The 13,151-nt window shown below is 35.4% G+C and overlaps 1 protein-coding gene and 1 long non-coding RNA gene across 3 annotated transcripts in view; both read right to left on the reverse strand.

The window, feature by feature from the left end:
• Nucleotides 2,174–2,860, reverse strand: LOC109836001. Its single transcript, XR_002245773.1, has 3 exons — nt 2,803–2,860; nt 2,442–2,558; nt 2,174–2,357 (listed from the first exon to the last, which is right to left on the reverse strand). It is a non-coding gene; the product is annotated as an uncharacterized LOC109836001 (long non-coding RNA).
• LOC109837659 (isoleucine--tRNA ligase, chloroplastic/mitochondrial) overlaps nt 5,105–13,151 on the reverse strand; it is a 32,130-nt gene continuing 24,083 nt past the window's right edge. For both annotated transcript variants that reach the window (XM_020405979.1, XM_020405980.1), the window contains exons 18-22: nt 12,798–12,923; nt 9,731–9,804; nt 8,278–8,527; nt 6,187–6,366; nt 5,105–5,656 (exon numbers count right to left, since the gene is read on the reverse strand). In XM_020405979.1, coding sequence (XP_020261568.1) covers nt 5,414–5,656; nt 6,187–6,366; nt 8,278–8,527; nt 9,731–9,804; nt 12,798–12,923 — 873 coding nt within the window. In that variant the 3' untranslated portion in view covers nt 5,105–5,413. The remainder of the gene's footprint in view (nt 5,657–6,186; nt 6,367–8,277; nt 8,528–9,730; nt 9,805–12,797; nt 12,924–13,151) is intronic.

Consider the following 13,151-nt stretch of genomic DNA (forward strand, 5'->3'; position numbering starts at 1 on the left):
GATTAAAAACGTGATAAACATTTTGCGACGAGAAGGATGTCGCCTGACCGATGGTCGTTGTATCTCCGGGAACTTTTGCCACGTAGCCCTGTACGAGAGGGGGCAATTAGATTCTTGGGACAGTGCTTGCACGCCTCGACCATCAGGCCGTATTTCTAACTTTATTTACTTTTCATTTGATATATTTCTTATATCTGTGTTATAATAGTGATTATCTATTAATTATTAAATTGCTTAAACTGATTTTCGTTATTGTCTAAACAGCTAATATTTCTAACATATTGTCCATAGAGAAGGAACCTAATCAACCATATATATGGTGCGTGTGATGAAAGTATGCAATTAGTATGACGATATACATACAATGAGAGGAAAAAAGAGTCAACATGAAACCTTGCAAACATAGCTTTAATGTTGATAGCCAATAATTAAAAATAAATAATATTTCTTACATACAACAAGAAGCTAACGAATTTCTAGCAATATATAAGTTTTCTAGAAGAAACATCCCTTTATTCATATATAAGATCACATACTTGCATTACCGGCAATATAGTCCCTCAAAGAAGGCACTTAAATTTATGCAACCCCAAAAAGACTCTGTATTATTTTCTGGAAGATAAAGTATAGTGGCAATAATAAGTAAAAATAAAAGTAAAGCAAAATTATATAGTACACTGTCAAAGTAATACCTCTATTTTCAAAGGTGAGGTGGTCAGTGCATATCTTTCCACGGTTATCCATCTTTGTCCACAAGGAACTTAGTGAAATTCCACTTGATGCCATCATAAAAAAACTCATTTTCTTTGATTTCAAGAACTTATAAAGAGTGGTAGTCTCCTTGTCATTCACTTCAACCTACAAAAACAATGAGTCAATCACATATAATTACATAAAATTTTCTTCTAGAACAAAGACAACATAGTAAAAATTTATGCTGTATATTTGCTAAGTGCAATGGAGATTTATAACTAAGCCAAAATTAAAAGCTAATAATCCTGTCGTGTAAAAATTAACACTGTATTTTCTTTTTTCAATCACGCTACCCATCGAAAACCAGATCTAGTTACTTTGAAGATATTCATATTCAAAACATCTTTGCAACATTTGTTAGATTTCATTTGAACTATCTTTCCTAATAAAAGATAATGATATACAGACAAGAATAAATTTGTAACAATAACATCTATCTACAAGTTACGCTTGGCCATAGATGTCATCTCATAAAAATGAAAAGAAATATGATTATCCTATTTGGTACGAACATTTGCTTTCTTGAGATTGAAGCAAACATGCTCTCACCTCACCCCCATGATTTCATAGGTGGACGTTCCAGTGCAAAATTAATTAGGAAAATGCTTCATTTCAAGAACTCTACACCAATTCCTCACATGCCCATTAGTAAAACTTGTAACAACTATCTATAATCTCATTCCAAAGGAGTGATTGCCCTAATAAATACTTTTCTGTTGAGAAAAGGCATAATATAGACATATAGAAGCAATGAAATAAAAATGCACAATTGTTGCATGCAATTTCTCATATATAGATATTATATGATATTATGATCAACCAGGACCTGCCTCCTATACGAGATGTCCAAGAGATACATGTTACTAACAGAAAGAAACGGTATAAAGACAAAACAAACTTGCAATTATGTGTTGTACTTCGGTCAATAGGGGCTTGCACTCACAAATTAGTAAATCAAAATTTTTTGACATATGCTTGATCTGCTCCGCTACATCTAGGAATGGTGTATGGAGTTTAAAACAAGTCATGAATGCACAAATACACACAGATTTCATCTTAGCTATCCAAGAATCAAATTCTGATAAATTACACCTGCTATGCAGCGGACAAGTGACTTCCCCATCTACACTAACAAGGGCATCAAATATGTTCACTTACTGTTGTGTTGATATTCCTTCCTCTGAGCTATAGAACAACAAATGAATCGATGCAAACTTAATAAACCAACTCTATTATGTATATGAACTGAAGGAACAAAGGAAATTTTAGTTTTGAACTTAACATTTATTCCAAAAGCCATAGTTGTTTCTAGGTTCAGCAATTCACCTAACCTTATGGAGCTTCCTTTGTTATCTTTGATGGAGATTATGAGGACATTTCTTGAGGATGGCAGGTTGGGTATATGCTTTGTCTTTTTGTGACCATCTCACATTGCTACATGGACTTTTTGTGATTCCTCCATCTGCTTTAACTAAATTGATATCCTCCAATGTTATCTCTTGGCATGGAACACTTTTGCTGCATTTGAAGTCGATCTTTGTATCTGAAGCAATTGTTCCTTTAATGTTCTTGTACGTGACATCACTTACGAGCATTGCTGATTTCTGCATAATACACAACTTTCGTATAAGAGAAGCGAGAAGATAAAAGAGGAGAGAGAGAAGAGAGAGAGGCAGTGAGGCTTTTACCTGTTCATAACAAGGTTTTTCTGAGTCACAATAATTTTGATCTATGAATATTGGATTTTGTACATTCTTCATGTCGACATTTCGAAATCGAATGTGTCTTGCGTAGCCTTTTCCTCCCTGTTAAACCAGTACGAAATGATGAGAGAAGAAATATGGCAAACAAATTCCTTCGGTGCACATAAAAATTAGTTATGTATACAATACACAATTGCAAAGTACATACACTTGAAGTTGATCTTATTTTTCCTATGGTGACTAAAGGTAATCAGACAATCGATCGTCTTCTTGAGAATCGACGTCCATCTACATGCTTTAATTAAAGAGGAAGCATCAGCAATGTAGTAATCAACTGCTTAATTACCTGCCAAGTCTCTGTTGGCTATTCTTCACCTTCAGGTTCTCAACCACCAAGTTATTGGTAGAATAAAAGGTTATCGCCTATTTGAGGGAGCAAAAAGGAAAAAAAAAAAATAAGCTTACTGAGAATAACCAAAACACAAACATTAATTCAAAAGAAAGCATTGCAAGATAGACTAACAGTTGGAGCATCCTTGCACGGCTGAAAATTAGAAGAAAAAAAAAATTTAAAAGAGGCTAGTCACATTTATCTAAAAGAATTTGCATTTGCAACATAATTTTGCAAATGGAGATTGTTTATGCCTGCAAATAGGATCCAGTGACTACCGTCTGCTCCATCCTAATTAATCCGTTTGGTCGGAGAAAACAATTTAGAGAGGGCGGGAGAAGGGCGGAGTAGAGGATCATTAAGGCATAGTGATTGTCGTTGAGAAACAGAGGAACCTAAGGGCTTGTTTGGATTGAGGGGAATAAGGGAGAACGGAAGTTAGGGGAACCATTCACCTTGTTTGGGAACATTTAGGAGGTGAAGTTATTCACCCTAGTTCCCCTTAGTTCACCCCCTAATAGTATATATAAAATTTGTTACCCCCCAAATTGAGGTGTGACAAAGGGGAAGGGAACTCCCTTCCCTTCCCTTCTCTTCTCTCACCTAGTTTCCCTTAACTTCCCTTAACCCCATTGAAATCCAAACACACCCAAGGTGAGGAGGTCGAGCATCGAATTAATTTAGAGAGGGAGAAGTAGAGGCGCAAGGGTGAGAACGGATAACAAGGGGAAGGAAGAGAGTTTGATGTTATCAAATAGGATAGGACAGGATAGGTACCTAGCTAATTAAGTTTTGATTTTCAATTAATCTAGTAATAACAATTAATAATACTAATACTATTAATTTAATTAATTAATTAACAAAGATTACTGAAAAAGGGCAAAGTTGGACAAACATAAAGGATAAAATTAGAATTAAGAAATTTGTAAAGGGCAAAATGGGTATGAAAAAGTTTTGACATTTTTTTTCTCTTTTAAAAATAGTATAGATTCCCTTCGATCATTTGCATCTCAATTCGCTGTAGAATTTAACAAATTACTAAACCATTATTAGTTTGTTCATTTGATGCGATTCTAGCTAAGACATCTGTCTATTTCATCTTCACGAGTCTTACATTTTAATCTAGTAACTTTTTTTTAATAAACAGTCCAAAATTGAACCTAGGACTAGAAGTGCTATATTAAATCCTCTCAACCGTCTAGACGAGTCTCATGTGGTGTGTTAATCTAGTAACTTTTTCAAATGGAGTAAAGGGCGATTGATAACTCCACGAGCAAAGCTCCTGATATTAGCCCCTATAGAACTTATAATTTGAAATTAGTCTCTCAAATCATTGAAATTGCTATTACCTGTCCAATTCATATATATCGTATCAAAAGTAGTCATAAAATCAGTGAAAATACTAGATCCCATATTTCTTGTTTCAAACTAGGGTTTTTATGATGATAAAGACCCCCAAATCTTCCTTATTTCTAAATAACACCCCCAAAATCTAGATATTTGTAAATAGCCCGCCCAAAACATGTAAGTTGTTGAAAACTCATGGATGTTTTCCATCCAAATGACTTACCCAACCATGGTTAGCCCTTAACCATGTAGATTAAATTACAATAATAGCCTTGCTCAATAACTCTAATAACTCAGTCTCTTAAAAATCCAGTCGTGCCCCCCCCCCCCTTCTCCGTTCCCCCCCCACCCTCCCAAACCCCTTCGACTCAAATGTAAGACTCCAAGAACGCAAGCCCTAATGAGGGGCTATTAGAAAAGGGTAAACAATTTGGCCACTTGTTGCCATCAAGAGCATAACGGTCCATCCCAAAAACAGAAATTTACACATACAGTGACATATAGTTACTTCTAACGAGGCGTTTCCCAACAACTTAACATGATGGGGGGGGGGGGGGAGGGGCGGGTGCTATTTAGACAATACCCAGAGCGGGGTCATTAGAAATAAGAAGATCTTTGGGGGTCTTATATCATAAAAACCCTTCAAGTTATTCCCTTCAGTTGAGGGTATTAATGGTATGATATAAGACTTCAATGATCCGAGGGACTAATCGCGAAGTATGAAAGTCTTTAGGGCCTAATATCCTAAATCCACAAGACAGAAATATCACCTCCGCCGAATGATCAAAATTCTATCAAATCTTATTTCTCCCAAATTATTCATGCATGCAACCCAGTTTTCCCTACGTACTTGTTCAGCGCTGCAGTAATAGGGAAAAAGAAAATAAAAGATCTACCGCTAACTTAGATGTTAAGCAGTAGCAATGAATGGGTTGGATTTACTATCTCGTGCTGATACAATACACTTTTCATCCCTGTCGACAGAATTGAAAGAATGGCGTCCATCTAGAATAAGTTCAAATTACAGTGGACTATTACGTACGTTCCCAAAAAAAGGGGAGGAATCTGATTATTACAGGTTTATAATATACAAAACAATGATAATAGAAGGGGATTTAATCAGTCCAGAAAACTGATCGAGGTCATATCTGATTGATATTGACCCCAATTTTCATAATGAATTTGTAAATAAAGATGATTTTCTCCTTCATATTGAACTTCAACTCACCCCAGCCACTGCTGGAAGCGGCTGGATGTCAACAACATCAAAACAGCGAGCACAGAGAGTGGGGTGTTCTGGAAAGGAACCAACTTGTGAAGAATAGTTCCAACACCTCTCACACTTGTTGCCGTCAGCACGGGCTACACCGATCCATATCTTGCTTACTTTATCGTCACTGTGCTGAGCAGAATACGGAATTTCCGCTACCATTTCGTCGTTCAAAGAATCCAAAATTTCAACCTGCAGGTTTTCATCACAACAATTGCACGCGCAGTCAGAAAAAAATTCAAAGAAAATTTGGCATTTTCTGTTCTTCCCTTTCTTTTTGCGGGTGGTTCTTTTATTTTGTTGTATTTGTCGTGTGGTTGAGGGTGGGGGTGGATGTTCCTGTTTTAGTGCCTCGAAATCATTTTTACTACCGAATTTAGTATGCCCTATCAACATCAATCTTGATATATATTACCTTGAAATGAAATATTCATATTTTGTTAATAGATTTCAGTAACTAGAAATACCACAAAAACATATGCAAGAAAGCAAACATGCATGCCACTATTGGGATCCAATATTTCACACTAGGTCATCAAGAAAAACATTTTGTAATGCAGGCTGTTTTCATTTTCTAGATGTTATTCTGAAGTCTTGATGCATATGCTTTATCTCGAATTAACTCTCTCACTTCTGGATCGCCTTTTGGTAGTAAGGTAAAACATGCTTATAAGTAGCATAAATATGATATCGAATCATAACATGATCATTCTTAGATTTACCTGTGATGTTATAAATATACGGTGCAGTTGGTCAGCATCATTCGCGGCTTTAGACATCTCCTGTAATTTCAATAGAGTGGCTGCATTGGTAGCATGTAGGTAGACCTTTGCTTCTAAGCTGGAACCTATCAGCTTCCCAATTCGTGCATTCTCAAGAACTTTGTTCACCTCTGATCTCAACTGGTCGAAGAAGATCTAACATCAGTAGTAGTTACGCAAAAAAGATTAACTCACAGATTAAATCCCATAATCATAATGTATAGCCTTCTGAGAACAAGATGTAATGTTATATTGCTTGGCAGAGTTACAATGACTTTTTAAAAAAAGTTATAAGCATTACTTGTAGTTGATATCATTTTGAAAATTTATATTAGAAACAATGCATAATAGTCCATGTACTAACAATGATAGATGATAAAGTCATACTTGCCTTTCTATTAGCGTTCCATTATTATATGAGCATGTAACTTGTAATATTAATACCATTTTGAATCAATTAAGCAGCTCCATATGATTTGATCATATACACTGCTGCATGCAGCCATTGGTTTTTATATGAGCATGTAACTTGTAATAGTAATACCATTTTGAATCAATTAAGCAGCTCCATATGATTTGATCATATATACTGCTGCATGCAGCCATTGGTTTTTATATGTTACAATTGCAATTACTTATATAAATTACAATTGCTAGTGTTGTCGTTGTTGTAGTTGTACAATTATGCCATACTTAAAGCCTTTGAAACATTTGATTTTGTTCTAAGGAATTTTCTATGTAGAAATCAACAATGTAGACCTCCAATTGGACGACACATCATAATCTTTAACTAGAAAGATTTATAAGTCAAACCCCATCAGCTCCAACAAAATTTACCCACCCAAGAACTCAGAAGAACCACCACGCTTAGAGCATAGTTTGCCTACAAGAGTTAAGGAATTGCACATTTTTACAAGAGAATAAGAAGGTAATCTTTATATGTCCCGTAAAGAGTCAGACTAATTACTCATAAAAGACGGAAATAACTTGAGGATCTCTCTCAAAAACAGGGTTTACTAACATGAATGTTTTCAGAAAACATTATAACAATCTTCAACCTCCTAACTCTGATGATTTCTCCTGCAAATGACTAGCATTACCTTTACTCTAAGCTAACTCCTGCTGCCAAAAACAGCCTTAGTATCAAAAGATGCAGCAAAGCTTTCAAAACCTTAATGCTTGTGTAGAGTTGGCATTCTAGCTTAAATCTTGTTCGAGACAACTTAAAGTTGACAAGTGAACAAATATTACTATAACATATGAAGGATAAACTTGCTAGGTGAGATTGCTACTATGGGGGCGTGCTCAGATCCCCACCATTTGTAGAGTAAAAGAAGAGGAAAGTCAGAAGGAAAGAGGAGACGAGGCTGGCTTTTGCTGCTCCACAACCTCTGCTAAGAAAGGAAGAAGAGAGAGAAAAATAGGGGTTTCCCATTGATCATTAACTATTCACAATTTCAAGTAAATCATGAATTATGGTCCTAAATAGCATGACAACTAGTGTATTCTTTACGCAAAAGTAACACGGGAAGCTAGGATACCTGTTTTCAGTTTACAAAACCCATTAGCTGACAATAAAGAGTCAAATTTTCTGTAATTTGGAGAATATACTAAAGCTGATACAATATGTAGTCAAAGAGGACTGGAAAACAATTATTAAAGACATTTATATGGTGCATCAAGTGAAAGAAACAAAGGTCAAGAACCTAAAAAATTGTTTAGATGGGTTTACTAGTTAATTGTACATAAGGAATTATAAAAATCTTTATGTCCTGATTTCAGAATGTCCATACTGTTGTAGACTTGTAGTTGATTTTCAGAGTTAGTATTAAATAAAGGATTTAGTATTCCACTAAACCTTCAAAAGTTAATAACATGATAAACTTATATCTAAATCTATTTATTTTAGTTTTCATTGCATATTAGTTATATCCCAAATTCTAACACTAATTCGCTTTACTCAATAGCAGAAATTGAGGCATCTAGTTATGGTTAAATCGTTAAGGACATGGAAGATAACGCAGATCAAGAAGAAAGGAAACATTTGCATACCTCAAGAATTGTCCTCCAAAAATCAACATCTTTCATTGGCATTGCAAGCCATTTTTCATTTACAGCAGGCCACTTTAATTCAAAAGCAAATCTTGCAACAGAACCGTCTTCCATAACATGCTCGAAAGGAAGGTTTTGCCAAACATCCTCAGCCAAGTGTGGCAAAATTGGAGCAATTATCCGAACTGATGAAAGAAGGTGCTCCGCTAGAACTGTCTGGCAACTCCTCCTAGTAAAACTAGTCGAGCCCCTGACAAGACATAATTACAAAATAAGAAGACTAAAAGATAGAAGGCAATATATTTCACCCTCAGTGTTCAAGAAGAAGGGCGTTCCATTATATTGAGTAAAGGATAATCATAATGACTAACATGATCCTGAGAATGAAGTATGAAGCTTTATGTATCATAATTAAGTAATTTGACTTCATGAAGAACAAAAGAAGAGCACCCTTGTGCAAACTTCAGCAGAAATTAGACCATCTTTTGACTACATTACTGAAGGAGATAAGCAGGCTGTACCGTATGGGAGATTAGCACATCAGAGGATTGTTATCTGTGAGCATCATATAAATATCTACAATTCTCTTTAAGAGCAACGAACTTGTGGACTAAGAGGCAAGAAACATGTAAGATCTGTTCAAGATAGGTCCTAGACATCGTTCAGCTTGTTAGGGAATACTTACTTTCTGTAACAAGGCAGTAAATGATACATGATAATTAACAATGCCACATAATCATTAGTAGAAAAATCAGATTTGATTCTAGAGTTCTGAAAACATTTATACTTTTGTTCATGCTTTACAGTACAACTCTGATTAATGGATATAGGGGTGCCAGTGGATTGAATCTCGCAAGAAACTAACCCAAGCTGCAGAAGTTTGATGCTCATCTAACACACACACAGAAACATAAATACACACATATATATGCACGCGGACACACATGCGTACATATCACAAAATAGTTGCAATTATTTAATTGTGATGAATTTGATCAATTAGGTCAGACAGAATGAGAAACCCAACTGTCTGGCATGACCCCCAATCTTATATAAGAAAACTCAGAAAACAAATCCTAACATGATTCCAGATAAAGCCTCAAGTTTTTGGTTGAACATAAATACTGAGTTTTGGCCTAGCTAAGGAAATCCCTAACCAAAAACTTCATCCCTTGGCTCATATTTAGCATCTTCCCTGTTGGCTCCAGCTCCAATTAGCTCGGCCTGCAGCCTTAATAGGAAGATGAGAGATTATGAAAGGAGCAAGCCCTCAACCTCATTTATGACAATGCTTATTGAGCAAGAGCTTGCGAATCTTACGAAAATACTCTAGATATAATATTCGTAAAATTCTGGAAAACAATTATGTAATAGCTTACACAGATAAATAACAAATAAAGGCCAAAATTGATTGAGAGAGCACAGATATTGTATGCCAGAAAAAAAAACATACCCCACATATAGTCGATCTTTAGCCACATCAAAATAGAAGTTTGACAGATCAACAATTGCAAACCGTTGTATTGTCTGGTACAACAAAATTTATCAGAGAAAACTGGTGTGCAAAACAGAACACCAAATATGATAACAAACAGTATACTTAATCAGATAAATTTCTGTAAGAACATGGGATTATACATAGCAATACAGGTTCTTTTGAAGAAATCATTATCTGCAACGTGGTAAAATAACCTATAATTGTAAGCATCAGCTAATAACTATTCATGCCTAATACAAACAAATTAGTTATGCAACAGATTTCCTATTCCATCCCATATGAAAAGCTGCAACAAGTTTAAAGTGTCTCATCAGTCTGAAAATGCAACTCGTAAATCTACTTGATATTAGCAGTCAATAGGACATCCGTCCATACCATATTATGCAATTTCCAATAGCAAATATTCCATCAAATAATGAAAGGGCAGCAGTTTATTTTTATTTATTTAGTTTTGAGGCGATCCAGTCCTGCCAAGCAAGGTCAACATGGTGATATGCTTCATGTTCTGATGCCAGCAAGGTGGACAATGGGTTATATATCTATGCACGTCACCCTTGGCTGGTTATATCTTTGCTCATGGACATCAAATATTCATATACTTCTAAATAATTGGGCCATATCCGGATGCTGATGCACAAATGACAAAATTGGTTTTTGATATAAATATCTAAATCATATATTTTGATGCTAGTTTTTACACATCAATATTTTAATTCAAGTTCTCCACGACGTGTGGAGGATGTGGGTGGGTGGGGAGGGGGCACAAATTAGTGATCGTGTCATGGTTGCCTTTATGATCTACCATCTAATCCTAGTTACCCATTACCCAGAGTGCCTAATTACTAACAAGCATTATTTCTTATCCCCTTATTTCCTTACTCTGTAAACAGAACTTCTTTGCTATTAGATCAGACCCAGCCCCTTTTAACCTTTCATTTCTTCGCCAACAAAGATTGATCAGGTCTGACAAAGTGATGACAACAATTATGGAATTCCAGCTGTTGCTCTATAACAACAGGGAAAATTTGGAGTTTTATCTGACAGAAAAAGTAGCATGCTGATAACCTTAAATGACAGGTTAGAACTTTATGACATACATCTCCAGATCCTAAGCTAGTAGTACTTATTAGGTCTACTATGACGATAAGGATGACCCAGTATGTATCCCAGTCCAACTTCGGAAAGATAGAGTAAGAAAGAGATATTCAACTTAGTCATTCCTATCTTCCTACATCTTTTTATTCCATCATAGATTAGTCACCATTAAAATACAGCAGACAATATATATGTCCACAGAATGAAGCAAGGACTGCGAACTAGTTCCATGTCCAGCACATACGGATGCTACAGAACTATGTGGGATTCTACGAAACCAAAATTAGTGTACCAGAGAGGTGTTCGCTTTTCTTTTTTAATTATAATTCTAAAAACCAGTGTTACACACCAAGAGCCATGTGTCAGTTCGACATATAAAATTATCATCTGAAATAAGAAGGATACCATGATAACAAACCCAAAACACCTTCTAATCATGTGAGGGCTTCATAGACTTGTATTGAGGAGATATCAGGTTGGATTTTCAGAGATTTCATTCTGTTTGATTTAGTTACTCGATGAGAAGGAATTAAATTTATTGAGACTTTATCTTGTCTTCTGACGATAACAAAACATATCCTAAACGCAATGGAATGGTGCATAATATAAATACACATAAATACATGTGTAGTCATGTCCTTGTGCCTGCCTATCCCGACGATTTACAACATCGTGTTGCATTGATATTAGTGTCATGTGTTATATTCTCTAGTTTCTAGGATCATGTACCCTTCTCAAAAGAATTACATTAAAGGTCTCATCAACCCTTCTGAGAATCCAAATAAAAGCATATGCCATTTGCCACCAAAATTTCAAAATCCACTTAGGTGTGACATTAGCAAAGAATAGCACTGAAGGAATGGCCAAAGACTCCAGGGAAAACAAGGTAGACACGTTGAAGAAGGCAATAGAAGGAGGAAACAAGCAAGAGCAACTATAGAAGCCAAAGGTTAAAATAGGACAATAGAAGCTACATATTGGGGTTTGGAATAGATAAAAGATAAGGAAGGAGAGGAACATCCTTCAGATGACAAGGGATAATCCTGTTTAGGGCTAAGGTAAATAATAGAAGATTTCTTGCATTCCTAATTTTCTAGGTAAAAGGTTTTTAGGAGGATCCATGAATGATTCTATTCTAACGAACTGAGAATACAAAATTGGACGCTATGGCTGAAAAGAAAATAATAACCGGATTTATACCTACGGATGCAGATGGATACACCAACTCCCAGAAAATAAAAGCATACAATAAAATCTCTTATGATGTAAAGTTACAAGTTCTTTATATTTTACTAAAGGCAAAGAGGACATGACATAAGGACAAACTAGCTGTAATTCATAAAACTAGTTCAAGGCAATATTTAAGTAGGGTATCTAACAAGAAATGAATATTTCCGAGAACTCAAGGAAGCCCATAATCTCTTAGACAAAAGCACTCAAAATAACTTGTGTAGGTAGATGCTAAAGTCTTCAGACTTTCAGAGTTATCCTACAAGTTCAAGAAGATGATTAACGGCTTCACAGCCTTAAAACAGAAGCCTGTGGTAATCCTCAGTAATAGGAAGACCAGGAAAACTAATGATACATTCAATTAATTGATCAAAAGGAAGATATGATAGAAAAGAGTCGCATGGACAAAATATAGCCACAAGTGAATAAACATAAGGTAACTGAAGTTCCTATGAGAAGACATGGAGATAAACAACATTGTGATCAAATAAACTGTGAACCAAGCCCACCAAAAAAAAAAAGTTATTGCCCCATCCATTTCCTCAAGAAAGAAATTTTAACAGCTCTCCAACTCATTCAAAAAGTGCCTTCTACATCGAGCTATGAGAGTCTAGCAAATTCATTGGAATTTATGAACTTTGGCCCAAAATATTTAATCTCAGCAAATCTTGCAAATACAGAAAGTGTATAAAATTACCTGGAATATCTTGTAAAACTGATAGCTTTCATAATTGTCCTTGATGGAACTGACTACATTTTCGAGTTGGAAAAGAGCATGCTGGTCAATCTTGGGAAGATCATCATATGAGACGGCATTTTCAGGCTACAAGATAGTAAAAAGAAGATGACATAGCAAAATGTAGAATAAAATAAATAGTTATTTCCAAATGCATATGTTGAACCCCACAAAAAAAAGATATCTAGACGCGATGCAAGGAAAATGATTTAGGCAGAGAGAAACAAAACTAGAAAATTTCTGTCAGGGAAATGAAAGCTTACATTATACTTTCATACTCAGGTAAAACGACATGTTACCATAACAAAACACAAG

This window comes from Asparagus officinalis, chromosome 4, assembly GCF_001876935.1.
Source record: "Asparagus officinalis chromosome 4, Aspof.V1, whole genome shotgun sequence".
Classification (NCBI taxonomy): Eukaryota; Viridiplantae; Streptophyta; class Magnoliopsida; order Asparagales; family Asparagaceae; genus Asparagus; species Asparagus officinalis.